Genomic DNA, 23,372 nt, shown 5'->3' with positions numbered 1-23,372 from the left:
GGGTGCTCTCCTTACAACCCATAACAGACCTAAGGGCCCGGTATGCTCCTGAGGGGGGAACCCATGCCGAATTTTTATTTAAAATCCGGCGGGGACTTCCCCCTCAGGATTCATAACAAACGCCGCACACGTGTAGAATTGGTGGGAATCCAAGTTGGATCTCCCGTCGCTTCTATGACGGCTTTGTCTCCATCGCGGCTGGCCAGCTCGGCGCTGGCTCCCGCGATGGGGCTCGTAGGTGCTCAATCTCGCCGAGAAAGGGAGCGAGATTGACACAATATCGCGTGCACCTACTGTACACCAACCAATAAGAAACCGTCCTTCACTGGTTTGACTGCTCTATATTGATAAAAACTGAATTACTCAGGTTCCTGTTATTGCTCTAAACATGTTATAATTGGTCTTGGCAATGTCAATGCAATTAAAAAAAATTTAACAGCAAACTGCTAATATCATATCCAACAAGACTCCTGCTATTACCATTGTTAGCTAGAAGACCCTTTCTATCAGCCTCTTTGATTCAGGTTTCTATTTCATTTTCCTAACTACGAGGCTTATCCCCACCACTCTGAATGTTGCTAACAGACGTTCCATCATTGGCATACCTCGTTACAAAAAGTAATGAACTTCTAGTGTGACATGACCATAAAACATTGAGAAAGCCACATACCTGAGAAAGTTGGTCATATGCGATCTTCTTTCTGATGCACCAACACTCACCAATTTGTGTTCATTCAATGTCTACCTCTGCACCAACATGTAATGAAAATTCATCATCAAAAATGATAATTGCCTCTTCCATGTTGTCCTTCGGTGGCTCTGGAGTCATCTCAGACTGAGATCCAGAAGAGTCTGTGGTCAAAATGTAAGACAAGGATGTGATGGAAACACTACCCTGTGAGGTGTTCAGGTCGGAAGTCACGGATTCCTCATATTGCACAGAGCTGCTTTTCATGGGATCCTCATCTTCTTGTCCTGTGGCTGCATCTGGAGAATCTTCCTTCCAGCTTTCACTCACATATTTCAGGATTTCTGTAGCTTTACTTCTCTTCATATAGTCAATGGCCAAAAGATCGATAAACATCCTTCGTATGCCGGTGGGAATCTTTCTCCATGCTTCAGGAGGATTGTCCATATGAAAATTGTTCTGCCAGTCAACAAAACATTTATATCCTTCATCTTCAAGGGTGGCCACCTGCCATGGCATCTCACCTGTAATAAGGGAGTAGATGTTGACACCAAACGACCACACATCCAGGCTGCCATCTACAACCAGTCCATCTGAGATGGTCACATCACGCAATTCTGGGGCCATGAAGGATTTGCTGCCACACCTGGAGGTTATCACTGTCCCTCTGACCTTAGCAAGGCCAAAGTCTGTGATCTTGATGGAGTGACAGTCCTGGTCAAACACCAAAATGTTTTCTGGCTTCAAATCCATATGAACAAGTCCTTTCTCGGACATGAATTCAAGAGCATTGGAGATCTGTACAGAACACCTCTTGATTGCGTCTTCTGGAATTCCTACCTAGGGGAAAAAATATCAAAATACAAATTAGTTGTTAAAAATACAGTTGAAGTATATGTATGGCCATAACTTTTCACCATCATTAAAACAAAGTAATGGAAATGTTTAAATATTAGTTTTAAGGGCATACTTACATGTGGTAAAATCATGGAGAACAGATCACCAGCAGGGGCCGGTTCCTGGGCAAAGACAAAGTAATCCATAGTGGTGAAGGCAATGCCATTAAATCCGATGATATTGGGATGAGGAGAAAGTAAGTATGAAATGCTGAACTCACGGAGGAAAGACCGCTGACTGGTTCTCTTTTTATTCATGACCTTCAATGCCATGGTATCACCTATAAAAAAACAAAACAATCATTTAACTAATAATATAATATTTTTAGCTTGTTATTTTTTATGTCCACTTGAAAATCTCAATCTTGGAACAACAGATCTTATTAAAATGTTTGAGATTGTATTATGCTTCATTTAAAGCTAAACGCCAACCTTTCCAGCAGCCAGCTCTCCTGTACTGAAGAAATTCTACTGGACTGAGATTTCCTACTCTCATTTTTTTCCATGTGCATTAGAAGAAGCAACAAGTCAAACAGACCCCATCTTGTTTCCTGACTGAGTGATGCCCACCTCTATTAGCATCATATCCTCCCCAGCCTGACTGTTCCTGGCCCACCCCTTTCATTCATTGAATTTCTGATCTTTTAATCATGGAGGATCAGCATCACATGTGACCATTATCTAGGGCAGTCTGCATGCAAATATAGTCTACTCCTCCAGACAGATATGTACCCATCAAAGTATTTTGATATTTTCATAACTCTTCCCAGGAGCCTATTGCTTAGTTACCTAAATAATTCTACCAACATTAAATAATGTTTTAAACGTCCATCATTATTAGTATCATATCCTCCCCAGCCTGACTGTTCCTGGCCCACCCATTTTATTAAATTGATTTCTGTTCTTTTAATGGAGGATCAGAATCACATGTGACCATTATCTAGGGCAGTCTGCATGAAAATACAGTCTACTCCTCCAGACAGATATGCACCCATCAAAGTATTTTAACATTTACATAACTCTTCCCAAGACTCAGCCTATTGCTTACTTCCCTAAATAATTTTACCAACATGAATTCATATTTTATACTTATAGAGATGTAATAAATATAAAGTCTATAGCTTACAGATTAAATTTACATACATATACATAAATGATCATAGACGATATTGATATTGAAATGTTGGTTAGAATAATTCACCGACCTGTTATCTTTTCGTTTGCCAATAATACTTTTCCATAGCCTCCTTTTCCAAGTTCCTTCACAATGAAGAACTGCTCCTCTAAGTCTACATTCAGTAGCCCTTGGGAATAGAAGGAGACCATTCTGTCCAGAAGTCCTTCCAAGTCATCAGCAACGGAGGCCATAGTGTCCTGGAGAGCAAAAACAGAAAACTTGTTACATTAAGAAGAAAATCGTTTGTTAAAGAAAAACTTTAGAAATTTGTCAAATATGAATACTATTACTAGAATTTAATATACCTCTAAATATGAAATGTTCAATAAAGATCCACATCTTAATAAAATGTCACTCAGGAATAAGGTTCAGTCATATAAGTGAGAGCTTTAACAGAGCAACAGAAATGTATGGAGTACAGTAAAAAGGACCTGAAAATGGAAATACAGCGAACCATATACAAGACAATTATCAAGCAAATTCATAACTTGATCAAGTGCAAAATCAAATGGAAAAGCCAAAACTTTTAGCAATAAATAGGTGACTGGATATATCCAATAGTTATCAGTTCAGTCATGTGTGGGGACCGTCTGGCACCCCGAAGTGCCCTTCAGGAAAGAAATGTAATAAACTTTGGCCAGCAGGTGGAAAGGTGTATCTGCTGCCAGAAGAATTTTGGTGAATCTTATATTTCTGGCAGGCACTGCCATGAAAAGACCAAACATACCAAAAGGATGACCTACAAGAGATACTCTGCTTTCTTCTTGCCGACCAGCTATGCCGACTTTCTAGTTTTGTTACATAAAATCAGGAGGATGAACACAGAGCTCAGCCAGGTAAGAAGTGTAATTTTAATCAGACCTTTCATGTAAAATGTGGAAAATATTTTTCTCACTTTTTGTGACCAATACAAGACATCAGCCATGCTAAGGGCCATCAGAAGATATTAGTGACACTTACTTATCAACATTCTCCCCAAAATTGTGAAGTCCCAGAATGCCCCACAATAACCATGAGTGATGTCATAAGATCCAAACACTCAATTGTCACATCTCTTTTCAGGCACATTTTCAATTTATTTTCTTGCTCAATGTCATCTTTATGGTCTCAATAAGACCTCATATCATCAGACTGACATACTTCATGAAATGAATTGAAGGGAATGCTCAGTGAGGTCATTATGTAAAATGTTGTACTCTGGTTTTGGTGAGAGGGAGACTTTCATAGAAAACTATTCAACATTGTTCATCCAATTGTTTTTTTACAGATTGGAATATACTTATAATAGATTTAAATAAAGTTATACATTACTTAGCTACCCAATCATGTATTTCCCTTTGTATTGCATCACACAAATTACTGTCTCAACTTGTATTGCTTATAATGTATTGTTAACAACTTTTTCATCAGACTGATCATGGCAAGCCTCCAATGTCTATCCTGTCTTCTGTATACATTCTATTACATATTATCCTGTCCTGAACCTCCACTCATTGCCCCTTTTGTCAAGTTTTTAAAATGTAGGTTTTATATATTTATTACATACACCTCATAAACTTCTGCAGTAATATTATCAGAATGCTCATTAAATAATAAAGATCTATTGATTGGTTAGATGAAAGTGACCTTACCTTAATGTGGTGGGGATTCAGCGGTGATGAAGTCAGATTTGTTTCTCTGAGTATTCGGTTCCTCTGCAGATCAACACCGGAAAACGTCACCAAATCTCCAGCTGGGCTGTAATAGATGAGTATACCGGGATCTCTGGTAGTGTCACTGATCAGAGGAGGGAGAGGTCCCCTTTTTATAAGGGAGATGGGCAGGGAAGGCAGAGAATGAAGGCTTTCCATTGGCTGACTTCTCATGTAAATGATGTGTAAATAACTATGCATAGTTCTGGCTGATTTGCATATAAACAGGTTTTCTAGAAAATAGGTGATCGGATTAAACATGCTGAAACCCCAAATGCTTTAAAACTTTTCTGAATTTTACAATTAAACTTTTCTCCATATTAACTATAAAATGGGAAATTATATTTTGTTTTATAATATTTATTTTTTACCTAATTGTAGACTGAATCACTAATACAAGAGGGTTGTAACATTGGCTGTAGGTTCTTGTGGGTTTTTTATACTATTATGTTTTTATGACTTCTAGTAACATTGTACACCAATGAATTTAGTTTGAAAACAACCTTTTGAAGATTTTATTTTATAAAATATCATCAGTATAAAATAGTTTGCAGGAGGATTATAATTACCTGTCAGGATAGGAATATTGGAGCTGCCATATCTGGACTTATTTATAGAGATTCATCTCCAAACATCCTGATCATTTCTTCACTACTTGGTGAGTCTCTGACCTAGAACAATCCATGTGTATATCATATAATGGAAAATTTCATACTGACATGATGTTATGGGTGAATGACAAACCAAGTATTGAGACAAGGAAGTCATATCTGTAGCTTGTGCCTTCAAAAGCAAATACCTTTCAAAACTGCTGCTGGTGAATACTGTACAATAAAACTGGGTTAGTTGTCGTACACGCGGGCCGAATGTTGGCCGATTTCTATTGAACTGACAGATATTCGGCCCGTGTGTACAGGGCTTTACAGAAGCAGTTAGAGTAGTGATCAACAGAAAAACAGCTGTCCAAAACTCCTAACGTTTCGAGCAACTCCACCAAATATGAACCAGATCACCTGAGAAACTACATAATCTCCAGCATTTAGGGGAGGAATTAGGATTTTTTTAGCAAATTGCCCTGGGGTATAATGTGTCTTTAAATTTAACTTCACATACAAATGAATTGCTCTTATGCTTAAGAGTATGAATTATAACGCTTTCCATACTAGACATGGAAGCTATTTCTAGCAGATGCAGTGTTGCCAACCGTCCATATTTTTACGGACAGTTCGTAAAATCGGGCACTTTTTCCCCCGTTCGTAAATGTCAGTGGTTGCGCGAATGTGCCAGTAAAAATAGCCGAGATTGGTTCGGCTTGGAACTGCACATGGAGATTGGAGGCAGGGGGTGATGATGGCTGCGGTGGCACCGCAGAGGGGGATGGAGGCAGAGGGAAATCGGAGGCAGGGGGTGATGGTGGCACAGCAGAGGGAGTGGTGGCATCGCAGAGGGTGGGGGATGGAGACAGGGGTTGTTGGTGGCACGGCAGAGGGGGATGGAGGCAGGGGGTGATTGGAGGCAGGGGGAGATTGTGGCACCGCAGAGGGGGGTGAAGGCAGGGGGTGTTGGTGGCAGAGGGGGATGGAGGCAGGGGGTGATGTGACTAAATAATTTGCCCCTATTATATCGAAAATAACAAAAATATGTTTTTTTACCCTAATATCTACCTTAAATCACATTGCTATTTGCCTAGCGTACATTTTAGGTGCAAATTTCAGTATTTAGGCTACACACAAGTGTAGCCTAAATACTGAAATTTGCACCTAAAAATGTAATTTAGTAACTTTTGTGAAATGCCAGTAAAATCGTGGCAGTGCCAGTAAATTTCGGGGGTCGTGCCAGTAAATTTCAATCTGGTAGGTTGGTAACACTGAGCAGATGGTACACACAGTCTTCAAATAATTACCTTCATACTTTTCAGAGTTACATAATCAAGTTGAGATAATGCAAGAATATAAGTTATAAGACAAATAAATAACACAAGGGAAATAAAAAATTATAATTTGATTAAGCCAATTGTCTGAGACTGGAGTATTCAGTACACCCAAGGTGAGGAAGCATAGAGATTTACCACAACAATAAGATCTACCCTGAATGGTTTCAGCCTACACCCAACAAACAATACACAGAGGGGGAGCTGAGAACAATGGTGACAGGATTCAGTAATTACAGTAAACAATCAAACAATAGTAGAGGGGATCACCTATGAATATTTCAACTTTAGACAAATACCCATGGGTATGTCAGAAGAAATGCAAAATACTCCATACTCTGGTCCATTGACACATACACAGCTTTATACACTAGAAAGTTTTTTACATTGCACAGAAAAACAAATACAACTATAATTTATCTACAACTAACTTCACTGTAAGTATATAAAGTCATTTTTTTTTGAAAAATAAGTATACTAAAAGTGTGTACATTACCAACAATCCTTAGGCTAGTTTTAGCTTTAATTTCATACAAATATAAAACAATAAGGCTTTTCCAAAAAACTTTCAACCCACAACAAATATATTTTCTTACCTTAATAATACAAACAACAGACACTTAGGAAAATCAAACAAACAAAACATGTTTCCTGTTCAGTCTATCATCCCATGTGGTACATTATCCCTCTAGAGTTTTTCTAATATCCCCCAAAACATAAAAACAAGATACACATTTTAAGTAAATTGTATTGCCGTGGTGGGAATCACTGCTGGTAATTTGGATCAGCTTAACCCCCCCCCCCCCAATTAATAACCTTACTTTCATAAGCAGATATAGGGGTTGTGATGAAGATATTGTATAACCAGTGGTAATAGGATCAGAAACATAAGTGGAAATTCATCCACAACAAAATTTTTGGGTACAGTAAAATGACCTGAATATGGAAATCCAGCGATCTATTATTTTTATACAAGGTCATTCTCAGTCATGTTATATTATCCAACCTAATGCAGAGTAGCTGGGAATTTCCTGTATTTCCTCCACATTGGGTCTATAATTCCCTATGCCTTGTTCAATAATATCTGGCAACATGGGGTACACTGGTGAGGCCGCCTCCTTACCTTTACCCCCCAAAAAGCTTTGGATTTTACTCATGTGAAGGGATTTATAACCTCTTCAGTTAAAATAATTTGGCCCCCCAATTTGATCTGTTCTGCCACAATGTCACATTCTCTGTTTTCTGACGTCAAAGTGAAAATTTTTGCCCAAATTCACATACAGCGGCGTATCTTTGAGCGGGCGTAACGTATTCTATTTACGTTACGCCTCCACAACTAATGCCGCATACAGACGAGCATACATGTACGATGAAACCGGTCCGTCGGACCGTTTTCACCGTACATGTATGCCCGGGGATTTCTGTATATTGGCTGTACTCACCATCATACAGAAATCCGCGCGTAAACAATACGTGGGGCGTGTCCGCGCCGTCGCCGCGACGATGATGTGGCGACGTGGGCGGGCCTGTCAGTTAAATGCTTCCACGCATGCATCGAAGTCATTCAACGTATGCGAGGGATGGCGGGCGCTCGGACATGTACAGTAGGTCTGTACAGACGACCGAACATGTCCAAGGGGACAGGATTCCTGCGGGCTGTTTTAAAACAAGCCCGGAAATATTTGCCCGCTGGGAAAAGGCCCGGCGGGCAAATGTTTGCTGGAATCCTGCCCGCTCGGGCCTACACACGACCGAACATGTCTGCTGAAACTGGTCCACGGACCAGTTTCAGCAGACATGTTCGGTCGTCTGTACGGGGCCTTAGACGGGCAAGTGCAGTATTCTCAAAGCACTTGCACCGTATGTTGCGGCGGCGTAGCGTAAATAGGCCGGCGTAAGCCCGCCTAATTCAAATGTGGAAGATGTGGGCGTGTGTTATGTAAATGTTATGTGACCCCACGTAAATGACGCTTTTTACGAACGGCGCATGCGCCGTCCGTGGACATATCCCAGTGTGCATTGCTCCAAAGTACGCCGCAAGGACGTATTGGTTTCGACGTGAACGTAAATTACGTCCAGCCCCATTCACGGACGACTTACGCAAATGACGTAAAATGTTCAAAATTCGACGCGGGAACGACGTCCACACTTAACATTGGTACGCCGCATGTACGCCTCATATAGCAGGGGTAACTTTACACCGGGAAAAGCCTAACCTAAACGGCGTATCTGTACTGTGTCGGCCGGGCGTACGTTCGTGAATTCCCTCATCTAGCTGATTTACATATTTCTAGGCGTAAATCAGCGTACACGCCCCTAGCGGCCAGCTTAAGATCTGACGGCATAAGAGACTTACGCCGGTCGGATCTAATACAAATCTATGCGTAACTGATTCTAAGAATCGAGCGCATAGATACGACGGCGTATCTGGGGATACGCCGTCGTATCTCCTTTGAGAATCTGGACCTTAGAGTAAAGTGGACAAATAAAGGAAACAAAATACAACAATTACAATGTGACAGTAAAGATACAAAATATCATCATTTCAAGGAAAGTTCCTTCAGATCTCTCCAATGAACATATAAATGTCGGAGCACACGGGGGATTCTTAGCAGTTACATTCTACTAAAGATTACTAGTAATGCAGCCCCATGGAAGAAAAGTGTGTTTTATCCCCAAATTGTATCTCTAAAGCCACTTCTTGTATAAGATTAGTTTACACCACAAAGGTCTGCAAAGCATTTGTGAAGCTTTTAGTGATTACAAATCTTTGTTGTTTAAAGAATAACTTCACAAAGAAGAGTTTAAAAATTATATTAATTGATATTGGTTTTCCCCTTTTTATAATCTATCAGATAAATATAATTCTATGTTACTTTTAAGATTGTATACTGTATATATGATCTTTATCTGGGAGAATGTATGTGTTCACTTATACAGATGTTTTATACACAATCTTAAAAATAGAATGTACATGGTTGAAGCGTGCCAACATATTTAACTTTAGAATTTAGAATATTTAGAATGTAGTGGCTTAACATTTTAAAATTTTCATTACATAATATTTATTAAAATCCCTCAGATTACTTAGATTCAAGCTTAGGTTTCAACCCTTCACACACAAAACAGAATTAACAAACCCCATTGATATGGACCTACCTGCTCCACCCTTCTAGATCTCTTTCCAAAGTCTCCAGTCATATGTTAATGAGCAGCTCCTGTGTGTTGGCCAATCAGGTTCTCCCATCAATTAGCAAAAGCCACTCCCCTTCCCACATATATACCCCACATACAGTATATCCAGTCCATACTTACCTTAGTTTTACTTGAAGCAAAAGTGAGTTTATATTTCCATTGACTACTTCTTCCCGCAACTATTTCATGAAGAATTAACACGTTGGGAAGTCTACAAAGATTCCACTAGTGAAGACCCAGTGAGATCCCATCTGCACCTTCATTTTCTCAGGTTAGACATTTAAAAATGTATAATGTCCTCTAAAATATTAGGATCTTTCTTTTAGAACCTGTTGTTTTCTCTTTGTAACAGATAACTAAGTAGTGAATTAAATAGATTTCGATTTTTTTTTATTTCTCTTGCCATTTATGGTCAAACCAACCTCATTCAATGAGATGTTCTGTCTTTGTATATCTATGAAGTAAAATTAAACTGTGAAGTCTTAGGTTATTTGTCAATTTCCACGATACAACATTTGGGTGTGAAAGCACAATCCACTTTTTTTTTGTAGTTTTTTTTAATAGTAGTTTGGGTTCCAAATTCCACCATTCCAATTTGTTTTTAATTTATGTAGAAGTGTTATTTAATTTCTCTTATGCCTTATTATTACAATCATAGGCTAGCGCAGCCTACTGGATTAGGGTGTGCGCCCCAAAACTTAAACACACATGCTTGTGGGTATGTATATCTGTGTGTATATATATATATATATTGACATATATACAGACACACACTTTTTTAACTAAATGTAAACAAACATTTGGAAATGTGTTAAAACAATTTGTAATCTTTCAATACATTTTATAACTTATGGCAGAGCCGGTCCGAAGGAGAAAGTGGGGATGAGAGGGGGGGAGATGGGATCAGATGGCAGTGGAGGTGAGGTATGGGGATCAGTGTTAGTGCTGTGGGGTGACCAGTGGCAGTGCTGGGGTTTAATGGGATCAGTGGAAGTGCCGGGGGGGTGATCAGTGGCATTGCTGGGGGTTGATTGGATCAGTGGCATTACTGGGGGTTGATGGGATCAGTGGTGGTGGTGGGGTTTGATGGGCTCATTGGCAGTGCTAGGGGGTGATCAGTGGCAGTGCTGGGGGGGTGATCAGTGGCAGTGCTGGGGGTTGTGATGGTGGGGGGGGTGTAAGGGGATTAGTGGCAATACTGGAGGGAGGTGGGGTGAGTGGCAGTGGGGGGGTCAGTGGAAGTGCTGGGATGATGGGATCAGTGGCAATGCTGAGGGGGAGGAGATAGGGTGGGTGGCAGTGTTGAGGGTCATGGTATCAGTGGTGGGGGTTTGGGATCAGTGGCAGTACAGGGGGGTGAGGTGGTTGTGGTGGTGGGGGAGTGTAAGGGGATTAGTGGCAATACAGTGGGGGGGGGGTGAGTGGCAGTGGGAGAGGGGGTGGGATCAGTGGGAGTGCTGGGGGGTGGGATCAGTGGCAATGCTGGGGGGGGATAGGATGAGTGGCAGTGTTGAGGGACAGGAGATCAGTGGCAGTACTGGGGGGAATGGGATCTGTGGCAATGCTGGGGGGTGGATGAGTGGAAGTGCTGGAGGGCATGGTACCAGTGGGGGGATAGATGGAATCAGCGGCACTCACTTGTTCTGAGTGTGGATTCCCAACTCCATGCTTGCTGTGTCCCTGGCTCCCTCCAGGCTTCACGTGACTCCTCACACAGTGGAGACCTCCTCTGCTTCTACCCCTTAACTCTACAGGATTTTCTGGCTCTTCCAGTTCCTGGACCCATGCTCCCATCTGCCTGCTGCTGGTTGGAGCCACGGAGAGGCAGCGTGGGCGGTCCTGCAGCAGTTACTATAGCCAAGGAGTCATGGGAAGCTGGGAGGCAGAGCCAGCAGTTACCCGATGGAAACATATAACACCAGGCTGGATGAGAGGGACAGTGGGACACCATATAGAACAACCGATGCTCTGCATTTTTCTCCCTGCAGCCCCTGAATGCTCACTTTTTCTCCTCTTCCTCCCTCTGCCATTCAACGACGGCGGGGAGGAAAATGCAGAGCAATGGTTGTTCTATATGGCTCCCCTCTCATCCAGGTGTATGACAAGTCCACACGAAGCATGGGGCCAAGTCGCAAATGCTACCTTTATAGTTACGCTTCTGCCTGCATACTTTGGTACACTGAAAGGCACTTGCGTCTGTGGTGATTAGGGTGTGCCCAGGCACATCCGGCATCACTTTTGCGCACACCTATGGTTACAATACCAGTGAAATTTGCACCTCTGTTAACTATAATATTATTTTTGACCAACCGCTCTCTAAAAGTGCTGTAGTTTAGAGATCAGCTTCAACCAAAACCCATTTCTTGGTTTGTAATCTCTGTCAAATTTTAACTGTCATATGTATAAATCACTGGAGACGACACAGAACATGATATCTCCCCAACTGGGATACATATGCTTATAAAATCCTGACCATAGATGGTGGGAAATATTCAGAGGGATGTTTATTATGATAATTACGTCAAGAGAAACTAACCTGTATTTTCCTTTTTGTCATGATTCCAGAATGGCTTCTTATATCCAGGAGGTGACCAAGAACACTGCAAGGGATGTCCTTCAACTCATCACCCAGACCTCCGAAAACCTGAAGATGATGGAAGTTTCAGAACATTTTGACCCCATCCAAGAACTTGGGACGGGTTCATATGGAAAGGTCCTCCTTGCCAAACATCGGGATTCAGGTAAACATTGTAACTTAGAATTGTGTGTTTTTTCTAAAAAAAAAGAGTCTGACATCCCAGTCATTAGAATTGCTCATCTGTAGACAATCATTAGGTCAACTTTGAAGCCACGTGTACACACAAATTGTTTAACTTTATGTCAGGAGAGTTTAGTAGACCAGTACTGTGTGCCTACACAGAGGAGACCAAGACTGTATGCAGTGAAATAAAGGTGTTTATTTACAAACAAGTGAACAAAACATGTGGGACAACCAGTGCACAATAAACAGCAAACAGTATGTACAATCAAAGGGAGATACCGTATCCATAAACAAAGCCAGGCCGAGGTCATACACAGGAGAAGTCAGCAGATGGGTGAGGATGGGAACACAGCGGATCAGGGAGCGGATGGATGGACGGGCTGCGAGGTAGGAATCCAAGGGAAGCAGGAATCAGGAAGGAAAGTCCAGGCAGGGATAAGGATCAGGATACAGGGAGGAAAGTCCAGGCAGGGATCAGGATCAAGGATCAGAATCAGGGTCCAAAAATCAGGGTCAGGATACAGGCTCAGGATCAAGGTAAATAGACAGATACCAGGGCGAGGACTGATTGCACACGCCGGGTATATATATGCTTGCTAATTACGTTCAGGTTACACCTGAACGCAGGAAGGGCTGTATGCTCCACACTGCCAAGAATCCCCCGCTGGTGGACGCCAGTACTGCAGCCCAAGGATAACATAGCACCACCAGGGAAGAACTCCCCCGACAGTCCAAGACTGTCGGGAGACACCTGGTGGTGGGCCACAGTACTGCACGCCAAATACCAGGCAGTAACACCAGCGGGGGGAACCTTCCCTGACACTTTAGCTTGTGAATATTATCCTGAGCATTGTGTACAGGAAGCATTTACAAAACATTAACCTTGCTTTAAGCAGCATTCTTTTAATTTGCTTCCAAGTACCTTTAAAAGTAAGTTCTTATTGCACCCCTCATTTCCAGTTTTGGTGGGATGATTATGCATCTCAATGAGTCACTGCTGTAGATTTATTCAAGCTTCTGGCACACTCCAATGGGCTTTTAGCAAGCTTCTGCATTTGGTTTATGTTACTAATTCTCTTTTCTCTCTCCTTTTTGCAGGTCAGTTAGTGGCCGTGAAGCTGCTTAACAAGGAGAAGGTTCCAATGGACAACTTCATGGTTGAATATGGGTTGTCTGTCAACCTCAGTGGTCATCCCAATATCATTATGACCCATGAAGTTGTCTTTCATACAAGCAAAGACTATGTGTTTGTCCAGGAGGCGGCAATGGCTGGAACTCTTTTTTCCCTAATAAAGCCAAATGTAAGTTTGTATGAAAAATTAATCATCTCTAGGTTAAGAAAAAGGTTTAATCTTTGTCTTTAGGTTTAAGGACTCCCCACTTATTACAGTGAGTTGGTGGGATTGTGTATCATTTGATTCATAGGCTTGATTTTAGTTAACCCACGCCCACGTTCTCAGCTGTGAAACAAGGTTGAGAACGATGGTCCTGGATCTTTCACCATCAATTGTGACTCTAATTTTTGTAAAAATAATGGTTTTCTTTAGGCACCTTTTTGGGTGTTTTGAGCCAATATGCAATGTCCCTGTATGATGGATAAGATAGGTTTCTTATTTGATTAAATGTTTCCATGTTGGTGTCTATATTTTTCCATGTTGGTGTCTATATTTTGCCATGTTGGCATCTAGTAACTAATTTTTCCTGTTTTCTTTTTTTATAGGTTGGATTAAATGAAGATACAGTGAAGCGCTGCATTCCTCAGATAGCGAGTGCATTGGAATACATGCACAGCAAAGGGGTGGTCCACCGTGACATCAAGCTGGACAATATTCTGCTAATGGACTTTGAATGTAATACAATCAAAGTGGCAGATTTTGGACTGGCAAGGCTCCAGGGAACCGAAGCACCATCCATGTCCTGGTTCATACCGTACACAGCTCCGGAACTGTGTACCCGGAAACAAGGAGATCAGTTGCTTCTACACCCGAGCATTGATATCTGGTCCTTTGGTGTCCTGATTTACGCAGCTTTGTCTGGATCATTCCCTTGGAAAGAAGCAGAGGGTTGTGACCCAATTTACAGGGGCTTTGCTTGGTGGCAAGCCAGAAAGGATCTGACCTTAGCACCAGAAAAGTGGAAGAAGTTCTCTCTTGAAGCCAGGCAAATGTTCTGGGACCTTTTGGCCCTCAATGCTTCCGAGAGGTGCTCAGCCATGGACATTCTAAAATATCTTCATGTGCCATGGAAAGCAGAAATACTTTCAGAAAACCAAACAAGGAGAACTGTAATTCAAATGGCCTACAGAGGAAATGATGCTCATTCTGGAGCTACCACAAGTGCCTCCTCGTGTCTTCTACCTGATGAGAAAACTTCACTTGCTATAGGAGCTGAGGTGGAAATTGCATAGGTTCCTTTTGATCACCTGATAATCAAGAGACAGACTTGATATATGCACTCTGGGGAATTTTACAAGACTCATGTCCTAGTTGAAGGAAAGAACATCTTAGAACACTGTTGATTTTTTTGCTCATGTGATTTCTAATCTACATACATTTTTTAAATTATGGATCAAAGCATCATACAAATGTAAGATGGCTGTAGAAATGATATGCTTCAGGAGCAAAAAAATCATAGTGTAGGCAAAACTCTAAATGATAGGTAGGGTAGAGCCAAACGTTAGGTCCGCGCATAAGTTCAAACTGCAAACACTCTGACTGCTTAGAGAAGATCTGAACTTCAAGGATGTTTGGTTGGAACTCCTTCCACCAAATGTCCCCCAATGCATTACTTGAGCAATCGTTGGCTCAGGCAATGTTCCTATACTTGACCTCTAGTCAGGTGCGAAATGTTGGCTTGCCTCTCAGTAAAGTTTCAGCCCATACAGTATAAAAGGCTGACTTCACAGCACCCTTTTGTCAGTGTTGGGGGATTTAGTGTGGGTGAAGGACAACTGACATTTGTTAACGGGAAAGACCGGTTAGTGTCGTGTGCTTTCAGTATGGTGCTATAAACAGTATTCAGTGTTATATGTATTACTATATTGTATGCTGTATATATTTTTCTAATGATACTTTTGCAGTGTATTACAGTATCTGTGGCTATGGAGAGTGGAGAATTAGGCCTCGTACACATGATAGGTTAACCAGAGGACAACGGTCTAAAGGACCGTTGTCATAGGTTAACCGATGAAGCTGACTGATGGTCCGTCACGCCTACACACCATAGGTTAAATAACCGATCATGTCAGAACGCGGTGACGTAAAACACAACGACGTGCTGAAAAAAACGAAGTTCAATGCTTCCAAGCATGCATCGACTTTATTCTGAGCATGCGCGGGTTTTTAACCGATGGTTTTGCATACTAACGATCGGTTTTGACCTATCGGTTAGCAATCCATCAGTTACATTTTAAAGCAAGTTGGCTTTTTTTTAACCGAAGTTTACATAACCTATGGGGCCCACACACGATTGGTTTTGACCGATGAAAACGGTCCGTCAGACTGTTGTCCTCTGGTTAACCTATCGTGTGTACAAGTCCTAAAGCCTGGTTGTATTAACTGCAATATAAACAGACCCCACAGTTCTTTTTAGGGATGCTTTGTTTTTCAATTTCGGGGTGTGTCTTGGCATTTTGTTAATAGTAGGTATTTTTTTTCAGTAAGCCAAATAAAAGGTTTTAGTTTGGGTTAGTGTTTTTGGGGTGGGCGTTATATTTTTTTTATTTGACTTTCTTTCAGATTTTAGCTTTATTTAATTTTTTTAGGATCATTTATTTATATAAAATATTTTTTTTTTTAAGGGGACAACAGCAGTATTAGGGATGAGTCAAACTGCCATGGGTTATGTTCAAGCAGGGTTTGTAGGACTTCAAAGAAGACTGGATGGAGAACCTATTCAATCTTTCAAGTTAAAACGGACATTTTTTGGGCTAATAGGCAAAGCGTTTAAAGAAAAATGGCAAGGGGGGGCACCGTCCTGGGCACTTTTCACAAGTTCAAGGTTTAAAAATGTTATATATTTATTCTTTTTTTTCTATTTTAGTAATGACATGTATAAAGAAAATTGTTTCAAAGTGATGGAAAATGCCATTTTCTTTCTGGATTCTATTTAATAAAAAGTTTGCAGACCCCTCCAAAGGTCCCCCCAAAATCTTTAAGTTTGTTTATTGGCCAGACAGGTTTTATGTAAATTTGTGTAATTGTGTGTAACTTTGTGTAATTGTGTGTAACTTTGTGTAGTTATGCTTTATTACAAAAAAAATGATTGTGTGTACAAGAAGGGAGTCACAATTGTTCATTCAACATGGAGAATCTGATTCCATCTTTCATCTCAATATAGTTCTACCAGTCTGAACAGACTGTATAAAAACAATGGGCCAGATTCACAAAAGAGATACGACGGCGTATCTCCTGATACGCCGTCGTATCTCTGAGATACGATTGTCGTATCTATGTGCCTGATTCATAGAATCAGGTTACGCATAGATAGCCCTAAGATCCGACAGGTGTAAGTGACTTACACCGTCGGATCTTAGGCTGCAATTCTAGGCCGACCGCTAGGTGGCGATTCCATTGCGGTCGGCGTAGAATATGCAAATGACTAGTTACGCGGATTCACGAACGTCCGCTTTGCCCGTCGCTCTAAATTTATGTCGTTTCCGTAGAGATACATCGCGTAAAACTAAGCATGCCCTCTAGGTGGTCTAACCAATGTTAAGTATGGCCGTCGTTCCCGCGTCAAATTTTTAAATTTCACGTCGTTTGTGTAAGTCATCCGTGAATGGCGCTGGACGCCATTTAAGTTAACGTCGAAACCAATGACATACTTGCGACGTCATTTAGCGCAATGCATGTCGGGAAATTTTAGGGACGGAGCATGCGCAGTACGTTCGGCGCGGGAACGTGCCTAATTTAAATGGTCCCCGCCCCATTTGAATTAGGCGGGCTTGCGCCGGGCGGATTTACGCTACGCCGCCGCAAGTTTACAGGTAAGTGCTTTGTGAATCAGGCACTTACGCTGTAAACTTGCGGCGGTGTAACGTAAATGGGATACGTTACGCCGCCGCAGCGTAGCCCATTTCTACGTGAATCTGGCCCAATGCACTTGTTATATTACTTCCCTTTATGTCACTTGTTGTTCATCAGGGATGACTTCTACATGGATTTGCCTCTCAGAGAAGCACCTGAAATTCTGAAATGTAGTGAAACATAAAATAGTAACTATTTTAAAATGTAATAATACAACTGAGATTAGCGTTGTTCACTAAATACACTTTGGTTTTCCTTGGACAATTAATATCGATCTGCAGAATATAGAGAGAAATCTCACACCCAGGACACAATGGATCATCTCAATGGTGACGGGTTTATGAATTGATATGCTAAAGAGGAGGTAGAATACCGGGCTGAGGTGTGACTGCTGATACTGTTTCCATCACAATGACCATGTTTATGGAAGCCAACCTCCATTGTTGGGAAGAGTGGTGTCCTATTGTGGCTCTCAGGGAATACCAAATTTGCATCATTGTCTCAGTATTGGAACACACATAGGTGGGAACATTAGTAACCTGTACATTACATTACATCTTTTATACTCATTTCAATTTACCTCCAACGATAAGAATTTCTATGACCTCTCCATGTGATAGAGTCACAGGCCTTCTTTTTGCTTTATATTAGTAAATGTTTTACCTGATTGTAGACTGCGGGGCAGATCCACAAAAGAATTACACCGGCGTATCTATTGATACACCGCATAATTTTAAAGTTCCCGCGTCGTATCTTTGTTTTGTATCTACAAAACAAGATACAACTTTATCTGGGATCGATCCGACAGGCGTACGTCTTAGTAGGTGGCGTTTCCGTCGAATTCCACATCGAGTATGCAAATTAGCTAGTTACGGCGATCCACGAACGTACGTCCGGCCGGCGCATTTTTTTATGTCGTTTGCGTTCGTCTTTTTCCAGCGTATAGTTAAAGCTGCTATATGGTGGCGTACTCAATGTTAAGTATGGCCGTCGTTCCCGCGTCGAAATTTGAATTTTTTACGTAGTTCGCGTAAGTCGTTCGCGAATAGGGATTTGCGTAGAATGACGTCACCGTCATAAGCATTGGCTTGTTACGGTTTAATTTCGAGCATGTGCACTGGGATACCCCCACAGATGGCGCATGCGCCGTTAAAAAAAAAAACATTGTTTGCGTTGGGTCACGACGTATTTACATAAAACACGCCCTCATCACATAGATTTGAAATGCGCGCCCTTACGCCGCCAAAGATACACTACACCGCCGTAACTTATGGTGCGGATTCTTTGAGGATTCGGGAAAAAAAAAAAGTAAGTTACGCCGGCGTAGTGTATCTTAGATACGATACGCCAGGCGGAATAATGCGCCGCTGTACGTGGATCTGCCCCTGCATTTTTTAATATAAGAGGGAATAGGGACCAGATAATTAAATGAGAATAAAACAGTATCAATGTAATATGAGTTGTATCTTCTTGTCGGTTCCAATATTTTAGTAAAATTGCATAACAATGGGCTTAATTTAATAAAATATTACTGACAATACAAATTTAAATGAGCATAAAAAACGTAACCAGCATAAAAATATTTGTACAAGAATTAAAAGGAGCCGTCAGAAAAGGAATATCGGAGCCGCCATGTCTGGGCTCACTTCTAACATTGGTTGTAGGTTCTTGTGGGTTTTTTATACTATTGTGATTTTTTTATGTCTTTTAACTAGTTTCCGACCAGCCGCCGTCGTTTTACGGCGGCAGGTCGGCTCCCCTGCGTGAGAGCCCGTAGCTATACGTCAGCTCTCATGCAGGCCACCAGGGGCACTCCCCCCCGTTCGCCCCCGACTCCCGTGCGAGTGCCCGGCGTTCGGGATCGCCGCCGGGAATGCGCGATCGCTCGTTACAGAGCGAGGACCGGGAGCTGTGGGTGTAAACACACAGCTCCCGCTCCTGTCAGGGGGGGAAATGCTGATCTTCTGTTCATACAATGTATGAACAGAAGATCAGTCATTTCCCCATGTCAATCCACCCCCCCTACAGTTAGAACAAACCCAGGGAACATACTTAACCCCTTCCCCACCCCCTAGTGTTAACCCCTTCACTGCCAGTGGCATTTTTATAGTAATCCAATGCATTTTTTAAGCACTCATCGCTATAAAAATGCCAATGGTCCCAAAAATGTGTCCAAAGTGTCTGAAGTGTCCGCCATAATGTTGCAGTACCGAAAAAAAACGCTGATCGCCGCCATTACTAGTAAAAAAAAAATATTAATAAAATTGCCATAAAACTACTCCCTATTTTGTAAATGCTATAAATTTTGCGCAAACCAATCAATAAACGCTTATTGCGATTTTTTTTTTAGAAAAATATGTAGAAGAATACGTATCGGCCTAAACTGAGGAAAAAAAATGTTTTTTATATATATTTTTGGGGGATATTTATTATAGGAAAAAGTAAAAAATATTTTTTTTTTTTCAAAATTCTCGCTCTATTTTTGTTTATAGTGAAAAAAATAAAAACCGCAGAGGTGATCAAATACCACCAAAAGAAAGCTCTATTTGTGGGGAAAAAAAGGACGCCAATTTTGTTTGGGAGCCACGTCGCACGACCGCGCAATTGTCAGTTAAAGTGTCGCAGTGCCGGAAGCTGAAATTTTTAGCCTGGGCAGGAAGGGGGGTATATGTGCCCAGTAAGCAAGGGGTTAATATATGTCCAATATCACTGTGTGTGATGGTAATTCCTTTACTCCTTTTTTTTTGATACGGGAAGGCTCATCATTTTGGGGCCTTAAAATATTGCAGTGAAACTTATTATCTCAAGGAGATATTGTCCTGCATACCTACTATGGCTAGACCTTTAAGATTTTTATCACTTTTGCCTGTTTTCACCTGTTCTTGAAATTAATTCTGGACATATATTCCTGTGGAATATCTTTAAATATAGTTTCAATATTCCTTACTAAAAAAAAGTTGATATACATACTGAAAGACAGAATAACATGTCCTTGAGCATTGCAATAAGTAAAGACTCAAAATGATAAGCCCTCCCATATCAAAAAGGAGGGAAGGAATTACCATTACACACAGTGTTCCCATAGAGCACCATCAGAGTCCCCATGGATTAGGTGTCCCTATCAGTGTCCCCATAGATCAGGTGTCCCCATTAATGTCCCCATAGATCAGGTTTGATCATCAGTGTCACGATAAATCAGGTATCACCATTAGTGTCCCCATAGAGCACTTGTCACCATCAGTGTCCCTATAGAGCATGTGTCACCATGAGTGTCCCCAAGGATCTGGTGTCCCCATCAATGTCCCTATAGATCAGGTGTCCCAATCAGTATCCTCATAGATCACTGATCTATCAGTGTCCCCAAAGATCAGGTGTCTCCATTAGTGTCCCCATCAGTTTCCCCATGGTTTAGGTGTCCCAATCGGTGTCCCAGCAGATCAGGTGTCCCATCAGTGTATCCATAGATCAGGTATCCCATCAGTGTCCCCAAAGATCAGGTGTCTCCATCAGTGTACCCATGGATCAGGTGTAACCATCAGAGTGCCCATAGTTCAGCTGTCAACATCAGTGTCCCCATGGATCATATGTACCATCAGAGTCACCATAGAGCAGGTGTCCCTATAAGTGTCGCCGTAGAGCAGGTGTCCCATCAGTGTTACCATAGATCAGGTATCCCCATTAGTGTCCCCATAGATCAGATGCCCCAATCAGTGTCTCCATAGATCAGGTGTCCCATCAGTGTCTCCATAGATCAGGTGTCTCCATCAGTGTCCCCATAGATCAGGTGTACCCATCAGTGTCCCTATGGATCGGGTGTCCCCATCAGTGCCCCATAGATCAGGTGTCCCCATCAGTGTCCCTATGGATCAGGTGCCCCCAGCAGTGTCCCCATAGATCAGGTGTCCCCATCAGTGTCCCTATGGATCAGGTGCCCCCAGCAGTGTCCTCATAGATCAGGTGTCCCCATCAGTGTCCCTATGGATAAGGTGCTCCCAGTAGTGTCCCCATAGATCGGGTGCCCCCAGCAGTGTCCCCATAGATCAGGTGTCCCCATAGATCAGGTTTGACCATCAGTGTCATGATAGATCAGGTGTCACCATCAGTGTCCCCATAGAGCAGGTGTCACCATCAATGTCCCCAAGGATCTGGTGCCCCATCAATATCCCCATAGATCAGGTGTCCCCATCAGTGTCCCCATAGATCAGGTGTCCCCATAGATCAGGTTTGACCATCAGTGTCATGATAGATCAGGTGTCGCCATCACTGTCCCCATAGAGCAGGTGTCACCATCAGTGTCCCCAAGGATCTGGTGCCCCATCAATATCCCCATAGATCAGCTGTCCCCATCAGTGTCCCCAGAGATCACTGATCTATCCATGTCCCCAAAGATCAGGTGTCTCCATCAGTTTACCCATAGATCAGGTGTCCCCATCAGTGTCCTCACAGATCAGGTAATTAGGTGCCCCATCAGTGTCCCATGGATCATATGTCCCATCAGTGTACCCATTAATCAGGTGTCCCCATCAGTGTCCCAATGGATTAGATGTCCCCATAGATCAGGTGTCCCCATCAGTGTCCCCATAGATCAGGTCAGAGGCTTCTTACCACATGATCAGCTGTGACCAATCACAGTTGATCATCGCGTGAACCAGGAAGTGCCGGTTCGAAGTGCATTCCTCAGTTCACGCTGACAGGGAGAGCCGATCGGCTGCTCTCCCTGTCAGAGGAGGGGTTTGTGCTGATAATCAGCACAATGATTATCAGCACAGCCCCATCAGATGTGCCAATCACATGCCAATAACTGCACAGCAGTGTCCCCATAATAAAAGACTGTCAGTGCCCATCAGTGCCTACCACAGTGCCAATCAGTGCCTATTGCAGTGCAAATCAGTGCCCAGCAGTAACACCTGTCAGTAACACATCAGTACCTCATCATCAGTGCTGCCCATCAGTGCCAACAGTCAGTGCCACCTGTCAGTGCCAATCAGTACCACATATCAGTGCCAATCAGTGCCGTCTGTCAGTGCCCATCAGTGCCACCTAACAGTGCCCATCACTACCACCTATCAGTGCCCATCAATTCTACATATCAGTGCCTCCTCATGAGTGCCCATCAATGCCACCTTATCAGTGCCACCTCAACAGTGCCACCTCAATCAGTGCCACCTTTTTTTTTGGAGTGCGGCTTTTTTCCTTCATCCTAACCTGCATTTTGATTGCACTGCCTGCACCCTTGGCTCGGACCACAGGAATCAGATTACCTGGTTCTCTTTGAGCGGTTACCCACTCTCTCAGTGCTACCTCAATAGTGCCCATCAGTGCTGCCTCATTAGTGCCCGTCACTCCGTCAGTGAAGGGGAAAACAAAATTGTATGACAGAAACTGAGAAAAATATACTTTTTTTTTAAAATGTTGGTATTTTTTAGTTGGTTTAGCAAAAAATAAAAACCTTAGAGGTGATCAAATACCACAAAAAGAAAGCTGTATTTGTGGGAACAAAATTATAAAAATTTAGTTTGGGTACAGTGTAGCATGACCGCGCAAAAGTCCGACAGCTGAAAGCTGAAAATTGTCCTGGGAAAGGAAGGGGCGAACGTGCATGGTATTGAAGTGGTTAAAATGTTTTGGGGATTTTTTTTACTTGCTGTAGCAAAGTGTTTCTTGTGTTCTATTTTAGCCCACGGGATTCTAAACATTTGCCCGTCAGTTGGTCTCTTAGCATATCAAAGAAGCCTGGCATCATGGAGACAACACTGCCTATTACCCGGCCTCCACCTATTCACCTTCTGTCTGAAGACAAAGGGTGACCCTAATTATGATGCGCAATATTTGGCTTTCACATAATAATCAAGGAACCGACAGGAAAACCTTTGTCTTTCTTGAGAGACAGTTGTTGGTTTTGTAAACAAGTTCTTCACACATCCATACTTAGGCCCATATCTCATATAAACCCATAATAATAGATGAATCTCATTTATTCCCTACAAATACAGACTTTACTGGACAA

At 42.1% G+C, this 23,372-nt stretch overlaps 2 protein-coding genes across 2 annotated transcripts; one reads left to right on the top strand and one right to left on the bottom strand.

The window, feature by feature from the left end:
* Nucleotides 1–730: 730 nt before the first annotated feature.
* Nucleotides 731–12,134, bottom strand: LOC120945684 (serine/threonine-protein kinase SBK1-like). The gene is made up of 4 exons (XM_040360027.1): nt 12,114–12,134; nt 2,790–2,958; nt 1,663–1,865; nt 731–1,528 (listed from the first exon to the last, which is right to left on the bottom strand). The coding sequence occupies exons 1-4, from the start codon at nt 12,132–12,134 to the stop codon at nt 731–733; spliced, it is 1,191 nt and encodes a 396-aa protein (XP_040215961.1).
* A 9-nt stretch (nt 12,135–12,143) lies between these two features.
* Nucleotides 12,144–14,745, top strand: LOC120945676 (serine/threonine-protein kinase SBK1-like). Its single transcript, XM_040360012.1, has 3 exons — nt 12,144–12,318; nt 13,437–13,639; nt 14,059–14,745. Exons 1-3 carry the CDS (start codon nt 12,144–12,146, stop codon nt 14,743–14,745), a joined length of 1,065 nt encoding a protein of 354 aa, XP_040215946.1.
* The last annotated feature ends 8,627 nt before the right edge of the window (nt 14,746–23,372 follow it).

Source organism: Rana temporaria, chromosome 1 (genome assembly GCF_905171775.1).
Source record: "Rana temporaria chromosome 1, aRanTem1.1, whole genome shotgun sequence".
In the NCBI taxonomy this organism is placed as follows: Eukaryota; Metazoa; Chordata; class Amphibia; order Anura; family Ranidae; genus Rana; species Rana temporaria.
This window is presented reverse-complemented; position numbering and strand designations above follow the sequence as displayed.

Bases quoted from the DNA above. Each gene is read 5' to 3' on its own strand.
- LOC120945684 (XM_040360027.1), bottom strand. From the start codon at position 12,134: ATGACAAAAAGGAAAATACAG. The intron at 2,959-12,113 runs GTTAGTTTCTCT...TTTGCTCTCCAG, and splicing joins TGACAAAAAGGAAAATACAG to GACACTATGGCCTCCGTTGC. The intron at 1,529-1,662 runs GTAAGTATGCCC...TTTTTCCCCTAG, and splicing joins TCTCCATGATTTTACCACAT to GTAGGAATTCCAGAAGACGC.
- LOC120945676 (XM_040360012.1), top strand. From the start codon at position 12,144: ATGGCTTCTTATATCCAGGAGGTGACCAAGAACACTGCAAGGGATGTC. The intron at 12,319-13,436 runs GTAAACATTGTA...TCCTTTTTGCAG, and splicing joins TGCCAAACATCGGGATTCAG to GTCAGTTAGTGGCCGTGAAG. The intron at 13,640-14,058 runs GTAAGTTTGTAT...CTTTTTTTATAG, and splicing joins TTTCCCTAATAAAGCCAAAT to GTTGGATTAAATGAAGATAC.